We start from the raw sequence: 13,174 nt of genomic DNA, 5'->3' as shown, positions 1-13,174 counted from the left end.
CGAAGTAGATTGTGCATACACAAAGGCACACCGGCACGAGCGCTGTTGATTAATTAGGGTGAGCCAAGCTGCCTCGTCCAGGACATTATTGTTTCTTCTGATAGAAAAGCACGATGGTTTTACACGTGAATCATGATCTTCTGCAGCGTGATACATACAACAGGTCAGCTCCGGCCGTGTACGAAGTGTCACACGAACGCATGATTTCCACGAAGAATCAAGGGCGCCTCTTTTCTTTTGTTCAGAGATCGTTGACGGCACTTGTTTGACTCCGTCGTGGAGACGCGGCCCCGCGAACGGCACCCACGGCTCTCATATGCATATTTGCGTGCACCTAACACGTTGTTATTGCTAGCTAGTGCGCATGTACTACAATGTTGGGCATGCGTGTTAATCTAGTGAGCAGCCCGCCAGAATCACAGAGTAAGGTGCCAAGACATAAATCTCTCCGTTGCAGGCTGTGATAACTTCTAGACAATCGGATTCAACATTCACCTCAGCAAGCAATTTGATGCATGATCGAGCTGTAAACCTCGGCGTATAGCCAGAGCTTCCACCAAAACTGCATTATTTGCATACACGAAGGGCTCTGCCACTCCAGCCACCTCTTCTCCTCGACAATTCCGCACGATCACAACAATAGTTCCAGAACCATCATTAAAGAAAGATGCGCCATTGTTCACTTTGTATGATCCTGGGCATGGTTTCTCCCAACCAACCTTCACAACCTTTCGGCGGCAATGGCATGGTCCGACATGATCGTAGACTTGATGATTTTTCGTTCACGGTCAACAATGACTGGCTGGCTCCGGTGACGTAGAGGCAACAACCCTGACACGTCATCAACCCGCTCGGGGCGAAGAAGACAATCAACCCCTTGGAGACCTTGATGTATTTTATTTAATAATATTCAGGAATCTTTGTACTTTTGGTTTCATCAATAGCTATGAGATTTTTTAGGAAAAAAAAAGTTGATCTGAGATTTTTTAGGCAATCTTTTTTTGTTTTGTTTTGATGATGATTCACCACACACAAGGAAAACCCACGGCAAGGAAGCAGAGGAAACTTTTTTGGGCCGGGCCAACGAAATCCTCATCCCTGAACCGACGACGATGCGCTAGCTGGGCTGGGCTGTACCGACACAGCAACGCCCACGTTGTTGCTCGGCCGCTCGGATCACACTCCCACTCGAAGCTCAGGATCGCTTCGCCGCGCCGGATCCACCCTACCGCCACCGCCGGCGCGATGCCGATCTGCCCGCCGCCGCCGGAGACCTCGGGGTCCGGGGGCCGCGCGTGGATCTTCCACGGGCTGGCGCTCGGCGCGGCGGCGGCGGCCGCCGCGGCCGCCTACCTGTACCGCCGGCCCCGCGGGTTCCGCAGCCTGGCGGTGGGCATCATCCCCGCGCGCTACGCCTCCTCCCGCTTCGAGGGCAAGCCGCTCGCCCTCATCCTCGGCAAGCCCATGATACAGGTCCGTCTCGTCTCTATCTTCTTTCACATCCTCGGCAATGCTAGTTCTTTCGCGTGGATTTGGGTTAGGATTTCTCGTTGGGTTCTCATCCTGTTCAGAATGTAACTCAGAGAGTAGCTGCAAGCTGTTGGTGGAATTTTAGTAGGATTTCTGGACACTGTGCTGCACATCTTGCTTACTCGTGTGAGATCGTCAGATATGGATGCTTGTGTTGCTGTTAAGTTAATATATTACCAACCGAAAGGATGAAGCCGTGGTTGCTTATTCTGCTGCAGACGTATGTGTTCCCTGAAGAATCCTTTCTGGCTTGTTCAGATAATTTATTGAGTGCGCAAATTTTTATAGAACCATGGTGCCCCGGCTCCACCTTTAGATGCCATCGGTTTCAGAAACAACGGCCTGGAGCTGTGTGCCAATACGTGTGATTTGCAGGCTGTGTTTAGCTAGAATGGCTTAACGCATGGGACAGATATTTTAAATTGTTGTTCTGCACAATGCTTCGGCTAACAGCCTTCTGCCACAATAGTTGTACTGGGCCTGAGAGAGAAACTACACCATAGATTAAGAAATTACTGTACTTGATTAGCGGTCCTTGGTCAAATGACACTGCACGGTGCAGATCTCGAGGTGCCATCTAACGGTAAAGAGACGTGGAGCCCCGGTCCCGTGGTTCTACTGAACTTTTGTACTGCACTTTGCTTTACACGGTGGTGAATCTAGTACCAACATTTGCTCAAGCATTGAGTTATATTTGTAGCTGATAAATGTGACTTTGAGTTGGGAGAATGGGACTCCAAGTTAGCTTTTATATTCATAATGAAATGATGGATATAGTGCCCTATTAGTTAGTGCCAGGATTTGATGCTCGGTTAGCTGAGCAATCAGCATAGCTAATAAATCACCTTACGTGTATCCGACAGTCTTGACTAGATCATCCTCAAACTCACCATTGGCTTCTTGGATCTTTTCAGAGAACCTGGGAAAGAGTTATGCTAGCTTCTTCGTTAGACCATGTTGGTAAGCAGATTTCTACTTATTTGTTTATTTTTACCATGTTTGGTGCAAAACATTTCTGTAATATGCAAGCCTTGGTTTTAAGTTAATTTCTTTCTTTGATCGTCTTGAACACTTGTTATGTTGCCATACTCTGTTTTCTCTGATGTGTTCAGAGAGGCTTCTAAATCTGCAGCAACATGCTTCTAATGTTAAGACTGTCGGTATTTCTTTCCTTTTTGTCCTCAGTTGTGGCAACGGATGATGAGAAAATTGCCGAGTGCTGTAGAGGATTTGGAGCTGATGTTATAATGACATCAGTATCATGCCAAAATGGTAACCTTGGATGATTTTGTAATTCAGGTATCTTTTCATGACTGCTTGGTAATCTCCTTATTTGCTTGTTGGCATGTGGTTCAAAATGCAGGATCTGAGCGCTGCTGTGAGGCACTTCAAAAGCTCAGGAAACATTACGACATTGTTGTCAATATTCAAGGGGATGAGCCTCTTATAGAACCAGAGATAATAGACGGTGTGGTTATGGCACTGCAGGTACTTATGAACTCTAGTTTTGTTATTTCTTACTCTTCTGATAAGCAAAATGTTTTTCCTGAAGTAACTGAGATGAAGTCTTCTGAGTGAATTGTGATGATGTGCATTTTGAATCTTTGCTGTACTAATTTTACTGGAGATTCCGCTTTGCCTTTCACCTTCTATTTCTATTCATTCCATTTGTTTGACATCTCTTTCTTCTTAACTGATCTCTTTTCATTGCATTTATGATGTGCTCAATTTTATCTTCAGCGAGCTCCTGATGCAGTCTTCAGCACAGCTGCCACGGCACTAAAACCTGAAGATGCATTTGACACAAACCGAGTGAAGTGTGTAGTAGACAACCAGGGTTATGCAATATACTTCTCAAGAGGGCTGATCCCATTTAACAAGTAAGATATTAAATTTGTTTTAACTCTTCAGGTGACCTCATTTGCACTTACAGTTTTGGAATTTTGAACATTGCAGATCAGGGAAAGTCAATCCTCACTTCCCATATCTTCTTCATCTTGGGATTTCGGTACATGACCAACCCTTCTGATAACTGACTGCCCTGTGTGCCTCTTTATTTTGTTGTAAATATTACTCCCTCCGTCCCATAATGTAAGACGTTTTTTGACACTAGCAAAAATGTAGTGTCAAAAAACGTCTTACATTATGGGATGGAGGGAGTAACTTTGTGCTTAAGCTCCCCCACAATTAATGCTTTGACATTTCTTATGTAGGGCTTTGATTCGAAGTTTCTGAAGATCTATCCACAGCTTGCACCAACCCCATTGCAACTAGAAGAGGACCTGGAACAACTTAAAGTTCTTGAGAACGGCTACAAGATGAAGGTAATTTGGCTTCTCGCTGTTCAGTATTTGTACAGACAAGAAGTTTCTATCATCTGTTGCTCCCGGGCAACTAGTTCCTGGAAAAAAAATTAAGCTATGTTTTTTCTGAGGTCAAAAGAGATCTTATTAATGATCCAAACTTGAGGATTTGCAATCTATAGCTATTGCATGAGCAATCTGAGGTGGTACTTGTGAGTCTCGCTCAGCTCAATTGCCAGCTTGACAAAAATAAGTAGCAATCTCATGAGCAACACGGTTTTGATCTATTTTGATGTGAACAAACCTACAGTCCGGCAATTTCAAAGCTTCTGGGAGAACATCACTATAAATGACACCTAAATGAGACATGCTAGAGCAACTCGCCCTCCTCAAGGCAGCAATGACTGAACTGCAGTCACTCTCACTAATTATAGGCCTGTCAAAGTTGGCTTGCTCCCAAACGGATTCCTTCCAAGCAAGCACGAGCCTCAGCTTCTTCTGCATCAACAGAAGTGTTGAGCGCATTCGCCATAACAGCCAGGGCATTTCCCAAATGATCGCGAAGCACAGCGTCCACACTAGCTGCTTTAGTTTCAGGAACAAAGGATCCTTGAGCAAGTTTACTGCAGCCTCAAAATCTTGACATAATCTTGTTGGATAACACATGCACGTAAACTTATTGAAAAGAAATTTGATACCGCAACCCTTCTGATTTAGGCAAGTAACAGTAACATATTGCTGAGAAGTAATATCCCCATTGTAATATAATAACAGTGTCAAGAGGAAAACTAAACTGAACATCAAACCCCGTTACTTCTGATTTTCAATACAAACGAAAGGTGAAATATAATAAACAGTATAAAACTTTGATAGGAGTAATGGGAGACTGATTGACATTTTCAGATTAACCTGCATATGAATAAGCATAATCCATAGCGACAGAAAAAGTAGTTCCTTGTCACCATTAAGAATATCTTCTGCTTAAATTGTGACTCCATCTGCATCAGATATGTGAACCCGAGCTTGCTTGATATACTGGATAGCCATGGTGCAGTTTTGCAATTTCTTTATGTGTACCTGATGGAGAAATCACTTTCTAAAATAATGCATAATGTCACAGTAATAGCAATAAGCATCAGGATAATGTGGGAGCTGAACAACTCTACATAGATTTATGGCATCATGGAGACGTTCAAGTAAATTTCCTATAGTGAAAACATACTCTGACAGCGCAACCTATAAGGAAAGATTAATTGGATTATTTAGCAAATACCAATAAGAAACTTATAACCAAAACATAAAATGCCAAGGTTCAAAACTACGTGGTATAGTTATTGTTCTTTTGAGATCATTCTTGCATAGTTGTAGAGCACAGCAACACTGTTCTTTTGATGAAGGGGAGCCTTGGCGCAGTGGTAAAGCTGCTGCCTTGTGACCATGAGGTCATGGGTTCAAGTCCTGCAAACAGCCTCTTACAGAAATGTAGGGAAAGGCTGCGTACTATAGACCCAAAGTGGTCGGACCCTTCCCTGGACCCTGCGCAAGCGGGAGCTACATGCACCAGGTTGCCCTTTTTTTTTTGTAGAGCACAGCAACGCCAGCTATCACAATAATCTTGTTGATAATTCAGTCTGTAGCCCATGGCTGATAGGCGCATCAGGAGATCACCATCTCCATGGAAGATTCTTCAATTGATGAACAAGTAAAAGAAGACACAACCAGTTGAATAAAATACATGCACGTTCACAAATAAAATTAAGCATGCATGCATGCCAAAAATTGAATATATGAGAAGTTTGATTTCTCACGATGTTTTGAGATATAAGGATGGTGATATTAGAGTCATGCTAGTGAGTAATTGTGGTTTAGTAAGAATATTTGCGCTAAGTTTTGTGATTCCCGTAGCATGCACGTATGGTCTCTCATTATGTGATTAAGTTAATTAGAGCATAATTTATCGTTGATTGTCTTCCTTTACGTCGAGGTCGGGAGCGTGCGATGGTTAACTCCTATCAATCTCTCCCGTAGTAGCATGTGTATTAGTACTTTGCTTCGATGGCTAATAAAGTTTTGCAATAAGTATGTGAGTTCTTTATGATTAATGTTGAGTCCATAGATTATTCACACTCTCACCCTTTCACCATTGCTAGCTTCTCTAGTACCATGCAACTTTCGTCGATGCATTAAACCCACCATTTACCCTTCCTCAAAACATCCACCATACCTACCTATTATGGCATTTCTATAGCCATTCCGAGATATATTGCCATGCAAGTTTCATCGTTTCTTTTATTGTGACATATATCATCATTGTCATATTGCTTTGTGTGATCATATAGTTGATATAGTATTTGTGGCTTGGCCACCGTTCATATTTTTTTATACACGTCACTCTAGATCATCGCACATCCCCGTACACCGCTGAAGGCATTCATATAGAGTCATATCTTTGTTGTACTATCAAGTCGTAATTCGAGTTGTAAGCAAATAAAAGTGTGATGATCATCATTATTAAAGCATTGTCCCATGTGAGGAAAGGATGATGGAGACTATGATTCCCTCACAAGTTGGGATGATAATCCGGACTTAAATAAATAAAAAGAGGCCAAAGAGCTCCATAAAAAATAAAAATAAAAAGAGGCCAAAGAGCCCAAAAAAAGAGAAAAAAAGAGAAAAAAGAGAGAATGGACAATGTTACTATCCATTTTCCTATATTACTAGTGGAAATTCTTCATTATAGAACTTGCCTTGTGTATTTCAATGATGGGCTTTCTCAAAATGCCCTAGGTCTTCGCGAGCAAGCGAGTTGGACGCACACCCCACTTAGCTTTCTTTTGAGCTTTCATTCACTTATAGTTGTAGTGCATCCGTTGCATGGCAATCCCTACTCACTCACATTGAATGGCCACAAGGATATCAGCACACAAGCTCGTACGATTGCTTTGTACACAACATACAGTTTCTGGTGGCGGTGGCGCTAGCGCATGTTGATAAGCGGAATTAATTGTCTAACATACTGACAATCTTGTAGTATTGCTTTGTTTGGTCGTCGATCGTCTTGTCCATGTGTGGATAAAATAATGCCACATCGTTTTCTTCTTTTGCTGGCAATCCTGGTGCTGCGTCGGCAAAAAGGAAAGTAGGACTGTTTTTCGATGGTGTAGGTCTTACAGAAAGTTTCAGGATTAGTCCATATGTTCTTTGAAAAAGGCCGTAAATAAAGTAGATAAAGGCAGCAGCAGTTTGTTCAAGGTATGACCAAGCACGTCGTGTGGTCAAAATTAAACGGTCAATGTGTAAGGGTTACGTGCTCAAGTTTGCGCGCAATAACTTGTCATCAGATTGAGTAAAATGCATCCACGGTATATATTAAAATGCTCAAGTTGACCACGGAAAGAAAACTTGTTTATCTAAATACTACTCCATCCGTCTCATAAAATAAGAGTTTTTATGGGATGGAGGGAGTAGAATGTGGACACCGACTATGATAGTAGACAATCCCACAGAACCGAAACTTGTGCACCAGTCCAAAAAAAACTGAAACTTACCAAAAGGGGTGGCAAAATGCGGATGAAAACTAAATTTTATTCGTTTTGAGAAAACAGAGTCACAATTTTATTCGTTTAATCTCTCTCTCTCTCTCTCTCTCTCTCAGTATATAAGTCACGCCAGTCAATTGATTTGAGTATGATGTCCACTTGGCCACTTCAAAGTTCAGTTGGACAGACAGTTCATAACATAAATCCAACTTCAACCGAGCTATCCACAGCAGATAGACGGACAAGTGCTTTGCACGCATGGTTTCTGGTACTGGCAGCGCATGCTGATAGGCGGAATAAATTGGCTCGTGGCAGACAATCCTTCATGAGATGTGCTGAACTTTTTGTACTATATTACCTTTCTTTGGTCGTCGATCGAGTCACTCCTGTGCGAGAAAAGTAAGTTGTTGCCCTTTTTTTGTTTTGCCAGCTAGTGGCAGAGCTAGACAGGATGTTTGGGGGGTGAGATAGAAAATATGGTTGTTGGGGGGGGGGGGGGGGGGCACTAGTAGAAAAGGGGGCAATGGTCCAGGCCAGGTCAGCCCATTAGTCCCGGTTCAATCCAGAACCGGGACCAATGGGGACATTGGACCCGGTTCGTGAGCCCCGGGGGCCGGCCGGGCCACGTGGGCCATTGGTCCCGGTTCGACATGTTACAGCCACTCCCCCTCAAGGCAGCAATGACTGAACTGCAGTCACTCTCACTAATTATAGGCCTGTCAAAGTTGGCTTGCTCCCAAATGGATTCCTTCCAAGCAAGCATGAGCCTCAGCTTCTTCTGCATCAACAGAAGTGTTGAGCGCATTCGCCATAACAGCCAGGGCATTTCCCAAATGATCGTGAAGCACAGCGTCCACACTAGCTGCTTTAGTTTCAGGAACAAAGGATCCATCCACATTTATCTTCAACCATCCCTCAGCAGGATGTTCCCAGGCTATAGTTGCTGCGCCCGCGCATCCAGAATTCCGTGCATATCCTCCCTTCTTCCCTTTTGCCTCATCCAAGCAAATTGACTCAGCGACATCTGGGTCAGAGTTGAGCAGCTCAACATACCTTACGAGGAACTGAACTGATTATTGGATAGTAGCGTCTCCCTTTGTGTGGATGACATCGTTCCTGAGATGCCAATATCTCCAAAGTGTGAGCAAAATGAGCCCGTCCAGCAAGGGTGTCAGCCTATTTATTAGGCATTTGACCATAACTTTATACTAAACAGCATCGCACAATGAAATACTGTAGGCTGGTAGTTCTTTAGTTCCTCAGCTTGTTTTACGTTAGGAACACGCACAATGATGGTCTCATTTATCTCTTTTGGCAATTCACCGTCCTGGAGGAACTTATTCACTTCTGCAAGAACTTCCTCTTTCAGCATCTCCCGATTTAACGTACTGGAAAGCCATCAGCCCCAGGTGCCTTCAAAGGCCAACTCGCAAATCAAAACACTGTTTGTGTCCTCATCGACCTTCTGGTCCATAAGATCAGCGATTTACTCTGGAACAATCATACCTTTTTTGGTAAACAGCATGCTGAAATAATCCACCTCTAATACACCGTCTTGCTTCTTCAGACTACTTATTCTATTTTTTTTCCTCTCCATGCAGCCTTCTGATGGAAGAACTTAGTGTTTTGGTCACCATGCTTAACCAAGCCACTCTTAAACGTTGCCGCCACACCATTTCTTCCCGGAGCAGCAGCTCGTCCAGCCGTTTAGACATACACTGGTGCTCCCATTGCTACTAGCCTGTCAGCAAGCAAACCTTCTAGCTCTTTTCGAAGTTTTTCAATCTCCTTATTTACAGCCCCAAACTTCTCCTTACCCAACTCTTCAAACAATTCATCGTTGCCTGAAGTTGATCGCTGCAAGATCCGATGCCACAACATCCCTCCCCATGCATCTTTTATTTCATCAGCTAGGGTGCTTTCCCTCTCTCACATTAATTCATACTCCCTCCGTCCCAAAATAAATGTCTCAACTTTGTACTAGCTCTAGTACAAATTTGTACTAAGCTCAAGACACTTATTTTGGGACGGAGGGAGTAGAAAGCACAATGCTGGTGGAAAATTGTTGTCTGCTTCAGTTTTTCAAGGCTAACCAGGAGAGAGTAATGGTCTGACCTCGATGACACAAGGTGCTGCACCACGGCATCAGAGAAAAGACCTGACTAAGAAGGGCAAGCCACTGCACGATCTAATCTTATCTGACTCTCACATTTCTGATACCTCCCTGCTTATTATTATACGTCCATGGCACTCTAGAATAGCCCAAATCATGGAGGTTGCAAACAGAGAGAGTATCCCTAAAGTTCTCTATTTGCTTTTCATTTTCTTTAGTGGCCGAAAGGTGCTCAAATTGCCACATTGCCTTATTAAAATTGCCAATCATAAGCCATGGTTCTGAACTTCTGATACACTTTGCTTTATCCTCCTTAACAGCTTCCATATCTCTAGGCTCCCCATAGATGAAAGTACACATCCATCTTTGACCATCAGCCTCCTCAATTCTAATATCTATATGGTGCTCACCAAAGTTTATCGAACTGACATTCAAACTTGCATCCCGGGGAACTTGCATCCCCATAGGGGGATCAACTCCTGAACTGCCTGAGGCCGTTCCAGTCCTCGACAGTTCCAGGCGAAGAGATACATGGCTCCTGACGGGTTCTGTCCTTCGCGCCCGTCAGTTCTCCGGCAGCTTCCTTTCCACCATTCTTTCCCTTTTCTTCCACTACCCTTTTTGCTACTCACTAAGTCACTATTACATCAAGACTCACAGTCTCAGATTCTACATCCATTTGATTCTTATACCTATCCGGATGCTTGCCGAGGACTGAAGTAGCAACCTCCTTCCTCTTGGTGATTTTCTTCTTTAGGTTAACTTGTTTCGTGTCAGTGTTGTTCTTGCTAGTCTGTCCCTCCCCCACAGCATGCAAGTGACAGTTCTGAGTGTTTCTGCCATCCTGACCTGAGGCATCCTACCGCATCGCCTCACTGCTCCCAGCGCTCTTCACAAGGTTCCCATCAACTTCCTTGTTTCCACCCACCTATGAAGTAGTCACGGAAGCAGTGACGATTTTCTCCTTGCAATTTGCATTACCACCGGTGTTCCCAGCAGTTTGTGGCTCAAGTGTAGACCCCGTCAGGGGTGCTGCCAGCATTGCCTGTATCGCTTCCCACTTGGACGCCAGATCATCATTCTTCTGGTTGTTACTCCCCTCCTCTTCAGGCAGGAAGTGAGTTGTTTCCTTCTGTTCTACTCTCTTCCAGACACCGTGTTCAGGTCCACAGCAGCAATGTCGTGGTCGACCTTCGGGTTGGAAGAGGCATCAGTCGGGGTTGCAGTTGAGGCCGAGCCCTTGGCATCTGCTATGTTGATCTCCTGATTCTCCCCATTCAGGGAGACAGCAGCAATGGTAGCCGTACTCGCAGCCACCATGAAGTTGGCATCGTGACACGTTGGGTTGGTGTCTGTCTCCATCCTGTTACCCACCGAAAGGCGGGCAACGTTTTCATGCACCTGCTCGACCGCCTTCAGCACCACAGCGGTCGATATGCCGCGAGGTCGACAAGCTCTTTTGGCCTAGGCTGCCTGGCTTGGGGGCATGCCACGGCAAGGTTGGCATCTGAAGGGTCGTCCCTGCCCCACCTTTTCTGCAAGGACCAGGCCCGTGGGTCGTCTAAGTGTACAGGATGCACTCTGAGCTCCATGGAGTACCTCAGTTCTTTTCTTCATTAGGGAGATCGCACCTGGCTCTCATATGGCCTATGTATCTGCAGAACAAGCAGAAATTAGGCAATCTTTCAGAACGTAAATTTACCAAAAGCTTTTCCTCTGTGATCTCATCGGCAAGCGTGATCTCTTTCTGCAGGGTAGAGTACAACGGTAGCTGCACTCTCACTCTGAGAAACTTGTCGAAGATGTTCCCTCTTGCGTGTGGGTCGATCATCACCGTCGAGCCAACCTGCTCACCCAGTCTGAAGGCCAGCTCCTTAGTGAGGAGGTAGGAAGGGATTCCCCGCAATTGAACCCACATCGGGCACATGAGAAAAGACAGCCGATGCGGGATCAGCCCCGGTCCCCAGGCCGACAACCAGGAAGGCGCCCCCCTTAATTGTACTGCCATGGCCTGTCCTTGATAACATGCTGCCGGTCTCCATCCTCCGAGAACTCGAGGATGAATTAGCGCCCCTTTTCTGCTTCCAGTTGGTTGTTGTCCAGGCTCCCGTGTGCCTTACAGACCTGTTTCATGTGGTTGATCAGCTGCCGGGAGGTCACCAGCAGCACGGACAGGAAGAGTCCGACTGCAAGAGAACACATCTGCACTGCTTTGCGAGCGCCGGTCATGTTGATCACCAGGTTTTCTTCTCAGGTCCCGCCCCTGTAGTAGCTGTCACCTTCCCCGCGCGACGGTCGTAGGTGATGAAGTGGCCATGGTTGCGTGGCCAACGAGCTCTCCTAGCAACCACCCTTGTCTCCATTACGCCTTTCCCACTTCTGGCTTCAGTCCCCATCGCCTTTGCAATGGCCTTCTTCGATTGGCTATCTTCCGGCTGGAAAATTGAAGTTTTTGATTTGAATGCAGCAGCAAAGGCATGCATTGAACTACAGCTACCACTTAGAAAGAATGCGGCAACTGCCCATTGTCAGTACTCTGTACAGTGGTGTCAGCTTGTAATGTATTGCTCAAGGGAAAGTTAACAAGTAGTTGTATGCTGATATTTAGTATTGTTTCATTACGTGTTCCGTGCCATATGCACCTTTATATGTCGTGTCTGTTCGTAAAAATTGCAGCGTATGCCTTGTACTGCTGAACTGAGTGTTCTTTTCCTCCCTTGACGATTGCAGGTTATCAAGGTGGACCATGATGCCCATGGCGTGGATGCGCCCGAAGATGTCGAGAAAATAGAAGCATTGATGCGGGCAAGGAACATCCAGTAGTAAACATCACGGAAACGTTTGGTTTCGTTTCGCATCACGCATGGTTTCCTGTTAGGTTGGGGTTATGGTATCCACAAGTTTGTAGAAAGAACCGGGAGCTATGTTCGGGTTCATTCCCTTTACGAAAGAGTTTCTTAGCGTGTAACTGGAGAACAGGGTGCATCGTCTTTGTGTGAATTCGGCAATGCACCTGGTGTGCAGTTCTTGTAATTATGTAACATTCCAATCGGTTTGTAAGATTGTACTGCTTCCTGAGTAATGGATGAATGGTAGAGCATTGCATACACTACTGCGGGCGTCCACGGTTCGATCAATATTGACTGCAGAATGGACGCATCTGGTTATCCTTCTTCGTACCTTCCTGGGTGATAGAACGAAGAAGAGGGATGGACATGGTCATTTGAATTTAGCCATTCCTGAATTTGAATTTAGCCATTCCTGAATACAAGCGGAACCGTTTATGTTACCATTCCTGGTCACGCAACGGTTTATGTTACCAGCATTGGCTACTAAAATCCAAAGAGTCTGATAACTTATTAGCTAGGTATCAGTTCTCAGACACTCCAATCTGGCCGTAATCTCATCTCACCCCACTACACATTTGTGTTGTCATCAACATTACCATCCAGCAGCGCGAGATGCCGTTTACGTCATGACTCCAAGTCCGCGCTATCGCAGATTCTGTCATGCAAAAGAGATGAAAAGAAATACATACAACAATCGGTCGTGTTACTATGGCAGTAATGCATTTGTTGTGCTACTCTAAACTCTCAGCATTTCACAGTAATATACAAATTGGAATGTTACATACAACAATCCCTTGTGTTACTGTGTTAGTAATGCATGCATTTGTTGTGCTACTCTGA

The 13,174-nt window shown here is 44.9% G+C and overlaps 1 protein-coding gene across 1 annotated transcript; it reads left to right on the top strand.

The window, feature by feature from the left end:
* Positions 1-1,154: 1,154 nt before the first annotated feature.
* On the top strand, positions 1,155-12,594 carry LOC123145599 (3-deoxy-manno-octulosonate cytidylyltransferase). Its single transcript, XM_044565067.1, has 8 exons — positions 1,155-1,473; positions 2,445-2,490; positions 2,716-2,802; positions 2,894-3,018; positions 3,271-3,410; positions 3,487-3,538; positions 3,744-3,854; positions 12,216-12,594. The coding sequence occupies exons 1-8, from the start codon at positions 1,246-1,248 to the stop codon at positions 12,306-12,308; spliced, it is 882 nt and encodes a 293-aa protein (XP_044421002.1). The 5' UTR covers positions 1,155-1,245; the 3' UTR covers positions 12,309-12,594.
* Positions 12,595-13,174: the final 580 nt, after the last annotated feature.

Source organism: Triticum aestivum, chromosome 1B (genome assembly GCF_018294505.1).
Source record: "Triticum aestivum cultivar Chinese Spring chromosome 1B, IWGSC CS RefSeq v2.1, whole genome shotgun sequence".
In the NCBI taxonomy this organism is placed as follows: Eukaryota; Viridiplantae; Streptophyta; class Magnoliopsida; order Poales; family Poaceae; genus Triticum; species Triticum aestivum.
The sequence above is the reverse complement of the archived record's forward strand: the minus strand, read 5'-3'. Positions and strand labels throughout refer to the sequence as shown.

Excerpts from the sequence above, each read along its gene's own strand:
- LOC123145599 (XM_044565067.1), top strand. The coding sequence starts at position 1,246 with ATGCCGATCTGCCCGCCGCCGCCGGAGACCTCGGGGTCCGGGGGCCGC. Across the intron at positions 3,539-3,743 it reads TTCTTCATCTTGGGATTTCG|GGCTTTGATTCGAAGTTTCT; the intron begins GTACATGACCAA and ends TTTCTTATGTAG. Across the intron at positions 3,855-12,215 it reads AGAACGGCTACAAGATGAAG|GTTATCAAGGTGGACCATGA; the intron begins GTAATTTGGCTT and ends TGACGATTGCAG.